At 34.3% G+C, this 10,020-nt stretch overlaps 1 protein-coding gene across 2 annotated transcripts; it reads right to left on the bottom strand.

Moving 5' to 3' along the window:
* Positions 1–25: 25 nt before the first annotated feature.
* On the bottom strand, positions 26–8,489 carry LOC149895525 (uncharacterized). 2 transcript variants are annotated; one of them, XM_090118831.1, is made up of 9 exons: positions 8,198–8,489; positions 7,325–7,444; positions 5,875–6,669; positions 4,793–4,992; positions 4,419–4,526; positions 3,557–3,751; positions 2,654–2,765; positions 1,998–2,105; positions 26–193 (listed from the first exon to the last, which is right to left on the bottom strand). In XM_090118831.1, exons 1-9 carry the CDS (start codon positions 8,324–8,326, stop codon positions 44–46), a joined length of 1,917 nt encoding a protein of 638 aa, XP_089974957.1. In that variant the 5' UTR covers positions 8,327–8,489; the 3' UTR covers positions 26–43. The 2 variants fall into 2 exon arrangements, with proteins under 2 accessions (XP_089974957.1, XP_089974958.1); XM_090118832.1 differs by lacking the exon at positions 7,325–7,444.
* Positions 8,490–10,020: the final 1,531 nt, after the last annotated feature.

Raw genomic sequence — 10,020 nt, 5'->3', positions numbered from 1 at the left:
ATCTATGAAGTGAAAAAACTTAATCTGTGGTTCACAAAATTGTTTATTGTTTAAAACTTTTTTTAAATTTGTGTATCGCCCTCATATGTGAGACGAGTGCAGATATCTGGGCAAACGCCGCTTCGCAAAAATCGCATTTAAATGGCCGTTCGCCTGTGTGTGTTCTTATGTGATTTTGTAGAATACGATTTGTCTGCAAAAGAAATAGAATTTCTTAATGACGCAATCTGTGGAAATTTTGAAATCATAGAGCATAGATTAGATTATACACGTACACACACACACACACATACAAATGCAAACATATTAATTTATTTATATACTAGCGGTTCGCCTCGGCTTCGCCCGTGGTACATATTTCGCAATAAAAGGTAGCCTATGTTCTTTCTCAGGGTCTAAAGATTATCTGTGCCAAATTTCTTCAAAATCGGTCAAGTAGTTTATGCGTGAAAACTGAAAAGTGAAAACCATACATACATACATACATACAAACTTTTCCTCTTTATAATATTAGTATAGAAGTAGGTATAGACAAATATATCAGGACAATTTTCACACACGGCTCGATCTGATCTCACACTAAGCTTTCGCTTGTGTTATGGAAACCAGATGGCTGATAAACACACATACATAATTTTAAATAAATACTTATAGATAATCAATACCCAGACACATCTATGTTCATCAGTCATCACACATACAGTGCGACACAAAAGAGATGAAAATAAATGAGGGCGCCACCGTCGCTCATATAGCAACACTGATACTGCGACGCAAGCGATCTTGATACTATAGAATAAAAATCCAAAAATCTATATAATATAATCTAAAATAAATACCGCGATTTAAACCGTTAAAATTCTTTCATTGTAGCAATAGTGTAATTTAAGACAAAAATACATTAGTATTTTAATTGACCTACCTAGGTCAAATTTTACTTAAATGTATTTGGAATTAGTTATTTTATAAAAATCGGTCAAGTGTTTAGACTGCAGAGGCGCACATAGAATCAAACATACAAACAAACAAGCATACATGCAGCTCAAACACATTACCCTCTTTCTGGGTCCGTCGGGTAGAAAAAAACAAGGCGATTTGAAAACCACATATTTTTATTTTTTTTGTAGATAAATTTTGTACATTAATATAATTCATCAAAATCTAAATATTCTACTCCTTCAAAGGACTGATCATCACTCTGTTTCGAAGTACTGGCAAGAGGGTACGGGGCATCTTCAGTATCTGTAAATATGATACAGTAAATATGATTTTTTTTTCTCGTGGTTTGATTGATTAATAGATAGATAGCTGTATGAAAACAGTTATCACTATACTATGTAGTAAAATCTAAACTAGGTACTTTATTTGAGGCTGGTTGGATTGGATATAACTTCTTGACTCAAATTGTGCTGGTCGCACTATAAAAACTAGTTTTTGTTTACATACAAATAACCTCAAATTAAATTGCGAAAACGTAATAATCGCCATACATACATACATTAAACACTCGTTACTAATGGAATATTCTATTTTACGTAGTACTGAGCAAAAATTAATGGAATCTCACCGGTATATTCTGCTGTACGTTTGTAAACGTTTTCCAAATCAGTCAATAAATTTCCAGCTTGAAATTCGGACAAACACCGAATAAAAACTTTATACACCACATCACGGACACCGCTACGTTTAACCTTTTTCATGATGTCTCCTTTTTTATTTAAATTTCTTGTTCTAAATAACAATTTATCTCAATAATTCTCCTCTTCACGAAAAAAACAACAAATTTTTATTCAACTTGACAGCTACATTGCCAATTCAGGGTTGCCAGGTAATGAAAAACGAATTAGTTCCAAAATAATTAATTTCATCTCTTTTATGTCGTACTATATATGCCCCGGGTGGGAGTTGAACCCACGACTCCTGGGTTGGAAGGCAGGGCCACTACCAACCAAGCCAACCGGTCAGTCAAGTCTGTCTTATTTGTCTGTGTAACTTACATGAAAAGCCCTTCCACAAATAGTACACAATTTCGTCTTTGGGTTTGGCACATGATCGTGGAAAGATGACGCCTTGTGTACTTTGAGATTTGATGCATTTAGGAAATACTATAAAAGGTAATAAAAAACATAAAATACGTACACTTTAGAAAAGATAATGTGTGCCGAGCACACGTGTCAGAAGTGAAACTTCTTTGGCAAAATTCAAAGACACCAAAATCGTTGCGTTATTACATGATAACTGACTAGACGGTATTGACGTGACGCGACCTTGAAATTTTACTCTCAACGCGCCTAAAGAAGTTTCACAGAAATAAAAAAATATAAGCATTGTGCTTTTTGATCTAGTATCGATAAAAAAGTAGTAATTAAAATTAATGTTACCATTTGAATGCTACTGAAAATCAACAAAATCTTGTACAACAAAGTGTATTTTACTTATTACTAGCTTACCGCCCGCGGCTTCGCCCGCTTTGTCTGAAACCTAATAAATTATATACAAAAACCTTCCTCGAGAACCACTCTTATCTATTAAAAAAACCGCATCAAAATCCGTTGCGTAGTTTTAAATATTTAAGCATACAAAGGGATATAGGGACAGAGAAAGCGACTTTGTTTTATACTATGTAGTGATAATTATTTATTTAAGAACTTACACGGTCACACGGCTCACAATAATATTTTGTTTTCTTCAAATGCCTGAAATCATAATGAGAACTCAGCGCTGTGCTATTCGAGAACACACTATCGCACTCCGTACAAGGAAACCTAAAAAAATAATTAATTTAAGTTATAAAACATGTATTATGTGATTTATTATATTCTTACTTTATACTAATATCACAGAATACATAATAGTAGCTAAACGCTACAGAACGGACACTCTCCGCCTCCCGCCAAAATTAAACACTTACCTCACCCCGCGCGATCAGACATAAAATGGGCCATATTTTTCTGCAAGGACGATACGCAACGAAGATTGACAACATTAATCAAATTGACTTAAAGTAATTTTATTATTTTGGATTTGTGATTATCGTTTTTCGTAGAAAATGGTTAGATATTGTGCTGTTTACGGATGTATTTCATCAGAAAAACGCGAATTTTTTTTTTACGCTAGTCACAAATGTGCCAACCATAAAGCGTTAACACACACATTTGCAGTCTCTACAGCGTGACTGTCAAAACGATCATTTTGTATGGAGTGTCCGGGGTGTGCTAATATTATAAAGCTGAAAAGTTTGTTTGTTTGAACGCGCTAATCTCGGGAAGTACTGGTCCGATTTGATAAATTCTTTCGGTGTTACATAGCCCATTTATCGAGGAAATGTATAATTTGTAATATTTTAAAACTTTTGCAATAAAGATTTATAAACTTAACTTATATGGTATTACCACAAAACAATTTAAACACAGTCTAACTTTAAACCAGGGATCTGTCACTTTAATAGTTGTCTATGTGAAATACGACAAAACCAGATTAAAGAGAACCCGCGGCTTAAGTTAAACTCTGTCTAAAGATTTTTGTGGTAATACCAATAAATTTCAAAACTACCCACCTCTTTCCGTTATGCTTCACGCTCTTATAAAAGTGACGTTTTAACAAATGTTCATTATTAAAATGCATATTGCATTCAACACAGTAATTATCCCCTGATGACTTGACGTGAGTAGCGATATGATGGGCCATGAGCGAGTTTCGAGATTTAAATAATTTACCACATATTTCGCATTTCGGTTTTGTGTGGCGTTTTCTGTGAAAGTTTAAACCATAGACTATAGATTAAATAAATAAATAAAAAATGTGTGCGTGTACCAATGTACACACGTAAGAAGTGAAACTTCTTTATGACCTTATTTTTCAAAAAATAATTTACTATATATGCAACTTTACAGAAATACGTCGAATCACGCGTGGTGGGGATAAGAAAAAGATGGCGCGTAACAGAAAAATGTCACGCGTAACGAAAAAATGTTACATTAAATTTTTTTCCAACCCCGATAAAGAAGTTTCACTTCAATAAAATAAACGTTTATTGTCAACTAAACACAAATACACAGAGCATGAGATTACACAATATAAACATTAAGTAACACACACATTTGACTGACCGGTTGGCTTGGTTGGTAGTGACCCTGCCTTCCAAGCCAGAGGTCGTGGGTTCGATTCCCACCCGGGGCATATATTTGTGTGATGAACATAGATGTTTGCTCTGTGTCTGGGTGTTAATTATCTACATAATATATAAGTATTTATTTAAATTTATATATTATGTATGTTTATCAGCCATCTGGTTTCCATAACACAAGCGAAAGCTTAGTATGGAATCAGATCGTGCCGTGTGTGAAAATTGTCCTGAAATATTTGTTATTTATTTATACCTTTGTATATTTATTTATACCTGCGTGTATGGTACTTACTTAAGGTGATCAATCAGATTTTTCTTTGAAGTGCGAATCTGGCCACAATGATCACATTCGAAACGTAAATGCATATTTTTGTAATGACTGCGGACTTCAAAGCGACGCCTGAAATTTTTTTAAGAACCTCTTAAAATAAATATGTACTAATATTATAAAACTGAAGAGTTTGTTTGAATGCGCTAATCTCGGGAACTAATGGTACGAAGTTAAAAATTATTTCCGTTTTAGATAGCTCATTTATCGGGGAAGGTTATAGGCTATATACCATCACGCTACGACCAACAGGAGTGGCGCGTTCAAACAAACAAACAAACTCTTCAGCTTTATAATATTAGTATAGATTTGATTTCAAATGACATTTGAATACCCACCCAAACTGCATTCTGCATTTCACGCAGCTAAGAACGTTTCTATGCATTTTATTCAAGTGTTTGTACATTTTGTTCTCAGGATAACATTCCTCACGACACACGCAACACACATATTTTGTCTTGTGCATCTCAATGTGAGCCTCTAACTGTTTCTGCAGCACTCTTTGCTTGCAAATCTCGCACAAATGTTCGCTGCTTTTCTGGAAATTTGAGCCACATTTAAAAAAATGTGTGCGTGTACTAGTGTACACACGTAAGAAGTGAAACTTCTTTATGACCTTATTTTTCAAAAAATAATTTACTATATGCAACTTTACAGAAATACGTCGAATCACGCGTGTAGGGATAAGAAAGAGATGGCGCGTAACGGAAAAATGTCACGCGTATCGAAAAAATCTTACACAAATTTTTTTTCCAACCCCGATAAAGAAGTTTCACTTCAAAAATTAATGCGTTTATTGCACATGAGTACATAGCTTACAAATAGTACAGAGACAAAGCTTTTTAAGAACGTTCTCATCTTTTTTGGAAGGGCAACAAATTTACTTTTGTAATCCTGTACATAATTAAATTATGACATATTTTTATTTTTTACAGAATTATTCACAGTGCAAACACAACCACTATTAATAATAAATTACCATGTTCGTCCATAGATAATAAATAGATATATACAAACTGAAAAACCAAAAACCATGACATTGTTCAACTGGAAAACTATAAATGCCATCGAACACTGGTTATTTTCAAATCTCGCCGTGTACGTGATAAGCGATGACATTTTCCCAGTGCTACGCATGTGTATGTGCACAGTGTATGTGTCATGTGCTTGTAGTATAGGCCCTCTGCACTATGGGCAGCGTTGGCCCAACAAATGATTGTCGATGTTTGCCGCCGTTACGGCCGCCATTACATGCCGTAATGGCGGCAGATCGTAGACATAAACGCCCCCTACACTATTCGCCCAACGCTACCGCCTACCAATGTGTAGAGGTCTAGAAGCTCTGTACTATTTATCTACTCATGTATTCGTTGTGTATGTACTGTATAGATTAATAAATCTATATATTAATTTACGTTACCTTCGGATGGTATTTCCTAGCATGCGCATTATATTTATGTTTTGTGCTAAAACCAATTATACAAGTTTCACACTGATACGTCATTGTTCTGTAATTTTGCATTGATTTCGCTTTATCCCGCCATAACGTTATTTCATTGTCATCCATTCTCACTCTCTCGCACTTGTTAAACAAAACTCTTATTTCTTCTTTATCACGTTTCTTCACAGTGTATCGCACATTGTTAGAGGATTTTTGACCTTTGGATTTATGTACTTTGTCTTTGTCATTTTCCAAAACGAAATCTTCGTTATCCTCTAAATTGTCTGTGTCCTCTTTCTCATCTGCAGATTCTGCGCCCATAGACACGTCATTTTCCAAGTCAGAATCGTTTGACTTTATAGCGTTCGATTGTATTGGCGCAGTTAATATTTCTCGTTTATCACGTTTCTTCACAGTGTATCGCACATTCTTAGAGGATTTTCGACCTTTGGATTTATGTGCTTTGTCTTTGTCATTTTCCAAAACGAAATCTTCGTCATCCTCTAAATTGTCTGTGTCCTCTTTCTCATCTGCAGATTCTGCGCCCATAGACACGTCATTTTCCAAGTCAGAATCGTCAGACTTTAGAGCGTTTAATTGTATTGGCGCAGTTAATATTTCGTTTTCTAAAGAGATGGTTTCCTTATTAAAATTATCATCAGCTGCAATTTCTTCTTCATCTTTAATATTAATGTCGTTTTCCTCACTATGTATTGCATATATTATATTATCTGATATGTTTGATGTGGATAAAGTTGATAAGCAGATTTTTGTCTGAAATCATTGTTATAGTGCATTTAAACATTCGTTTGCGAATGATGTCGAAACGCAGTTCACATCGTAACTTTGATTACGTCTGAAAATCCATGCTGTGTTGGCCTCGCTAATCACCTAGACTTTGAACGAATGTGTAAACGCACCATAAAAAAACAATTTTCAAACCATACACTAACTAATTTGACTTCACACTATTAATAAAAATCTAGAGTCACAATGTTAGTTACCATGCTCCTCTGAAACGGCTGGACCAATTTTTATGAAATTTTTTTGTACTTCAGAGTCGGCAAACACCTATTTTTCATACCCCTAAGTGATAAGAGTAAGACAATATTACCTGGGACAGCTAGTAGAGTAGGTATGCTTAATTATGGTATCCACTATCGTGAAAATTTATTTTGACAACACAAATAAAAGCAGAAAAAGTAATGATTATAATAGTCACAATAAGATATTACTTATCTACAATATAAAGATAAATTTCAAATGTGTTGGTAAGCACATAACTCGAAAACGGCTGATCCAATTTCATTAATTACTTTTTATAATATTCCTTGAAGTACGAGGATGGTTCTTATGGAGAGAAAACGTAAAAATGTACCACGGGCGAAGCCGGAGCAGGCTCGCTGTTATTAGGATTAATAGTACTCACATTAAAATTGTTCAACCCTTCATTTAAGCAGATATTGGCCTGCTTAACTTTCTCTCTAAACTTATGTATTGTTTGTAACACAGCGTTACACTCCCAACAGAATAGAGGGCTTTCTGTTAGCTGAAAATAAATAAATAAATATTTCAGGACAATTTTCACACACGGGATGATCTGATCCCATACTAAGCTTTCGCTTGTGAAACCACATGGCTGATAAACATACATATGTATAATTTTAAATAACTACTTATATAGATAATTAACACCCAGACACAGAGCAAACATCTATGTTCATCGCACAAATATTTGCCCCGGGTGGGAATCGAACCCACGACCTCTGGCTTGGAAGGCAGGGCCATTACCAACCAAACCAACCTGTCAGTCAATATGTTATTTAATGAAATACATAAACGCGAAAGTTTGTGAGTATGTATGTTTACTGTTTCACGCAAATACTACAGAACCGATTACAATGAAATTTGGCACACATATAGAGGGTAACTTGGTTAGCACATAAGATAGGTTTTATTATGGAAATATTTATAAATACATAGTGATTGTAAGCTCCCGAGCAGAAAATAAAGGTGCTGTTGCTGGCTTATGTAGGCTTAAATGTATAAATTGACGAATTTTAAGCGGTTTTTTTAATAGAGTGATGAAGGAGTATGATTTAAGGAGCTATATTTTTTTTTAAGTAAGTATAATATAAAGCGGGCGAAATCGCGCGTGGCAAGCTTTAAAAAAAACATTAAAGTTACATGTGTGCAAAAGTCTGACTTTTGTTTCAAATTGATTTGTTACAGTTTTTTGAGTTCAATCGCAATATGGATTAGATTTGAAGAGAAAGTATTATTATTTTCTATACTTCCTTACCTTGCTAGATACTTCACCAATCAAAAGCTTAACGTAGATATCATAGAATTCCCCGGCATTCGTCAGCTTTCTATCAGTTGATAAACATCCTTCACAGAAAAATATGGGTTCTATAATATTATTTGTCATAATTAAACTTTGGTTATTGTGTTTTTGAAATATAAAAGTAGCTTTTATTAGATTAGAATGAAATCACAAAATTGTTATCAGCTCTCGGACAATGTTTAGAATTTTTCAATGTTTTCGTAATTTTTGTCGACTTGATCGACTCGTTTATCTAACATTCTTGACAGTTGACATACATTTGACACGTAGTAACTCTAGTATTTGTATTCTCTTTGCATTTGACCACAGAGCAAGTGACAAATATAAAAATACTAGCGATCCGCCCCGGCTTCTTTTATTTTATTTATTATTATTATATAACATGTCGACACTTACTTACTAACCCAATGTAGCAATTGTTCATCATGCTGCCTTGTAAACTTCGTATTATCTTCCCACACGAATCCAACCTTTTTCCCCACCCTCGTCTCCATACACGCCAAGATCTGCTAATCTTTTGCGCACATCAGTTAAGAACGGTGGAGGGCGGACGCAGTGGGGAGCGACGTATCAACGCGTCTGCTGTGCGCACACACACGCAGTAGCGCTTGAACCACCGCGCCGCATCCGATCCATTGGACCACATTGGACATGCGTGCGTCCATGCGTAAACCGCATGCGAGTAATGCCCAGTTCCTGTAAAATAATTATTGACATGAAACTTTAATAAATAGAAATATATTAAAATTATATACATATTTTAATTTAGGAGCGTTAACCTAGTCTTTAAATTACCATCACTACTTAAAAGATATTAAGATACAAAACAAGTTATTTATACTGATTAAAATTATTCTCATCTTCCATCCATTCAGTGCTAATGAAAGGAAATTGAATGATGAAAAGTACTTTTGATGAAAAGCTCCTATTTGGTAAAAAGCTCTATTGATGAAAAGCTCTGTTGATGAAAAGCTCTATTGATGAAAAGCTTCTATTTGGTGACAAGCTCTATTGATGAAAAGCTTCTATTTGGTAAAAACTAAAAAGCTCTATTGATGAAAAGCTTCTATTTGGTAAAAACTAAAAAGCTCTATTGATGAAAAGCTTCTATTTGGTGACAAGCTCTATTGATGAAAAGCTTCTATTTGGTGAAAAGCTCTATTGATGAAAAGCTTCTATTTGGTAAAAAGCTCTATTGATGAAAAGCTTCTATTTGGTAAAAAGCTCTATTGATGAAAAGCTTCTATTTGGTGAAAAGCTCTATTGATGAAAAGCTTCTATTTGGTAAAAAGCTCTATTGATGAAAAGCTTCTATTTGGTAAAAAGCTCTATTGATGAAAAGCTTCTATTTGGTGAAAACGAAAAGCTCTATTGATGAATAGCTTATATTTGGTAAAAAGCTCTATTGATGAAAAGCTTATATTTGGTAAACAGCTCTATTGATGAAAACCTTCTATTTGGTGAAAAGCTCTATTGATGAAAAGCTTCTATTTGGTGAAAAGCTCTATTGATGAAAAGCTTCTATTTGGTAAAAAGCTCTATTGATGAAAAGCTTCTATTTGGTGAAAAGCTCTATTGATGAAAAGCTTCTATTTGGTGAAAATCTCTATTGATGAAAAGCTTCTATTTGGTGACAAGCTCTATTGATGAAAAGCTTCTATTTGGTAAAAAGCTCTATTGATGAAAAGCTTCTATTTGGTGAAAAGCTTTATTGATGAAAAGCTCTATTGATGAATAGCTTCTATTTGGTAAAAAGCTCTATTGATGAAAAGTTTCTA

The sequence above is a fragment of the Colias eurytheme genome, chromosome 31 (genome assembly GCF_061535395.1).
Source record: "Colias eurytheme isolate Ceu_HAF_F1 chromosome 31, ilColEury1 Martin Lab GWU primary, whole genome shotgun sequence".
NCBI classification, from domain to species: Eukaryota; Metazoa; Arthropoda; class Insecta; order Lepidoptera; family Pieridae; genus Colias; species Colias eurytheme.
This window is presented reverse-complemented; position numbering and strand designations above follow the sequence as displayed.

Excerpts from the sequence above, each read along its gene's own strand:
- LOC149895525 (XM_090118831.1), bottom strand. The coding sequence starts at position 8,326 with ATGACAAATAATATTATAGAACCCATATTTTTCTGTGAAGGATGTTTA. Across the intron at positions 3,752-4,418 it reads AATCTGATTGATCACCTTAA|AAAACGCCACACAAAACCGA; the intron begins GTAAGTACCATA and ends AAACTTTCACAG. Across the intron at positions 2,766-3,556 it reads GTGAAGCATAACGGAAAGAG|GTTTCCTTGTACGGAGTGCG; the intron begins GTGGGTAGTTTT and ends TTATTTTTTTAG.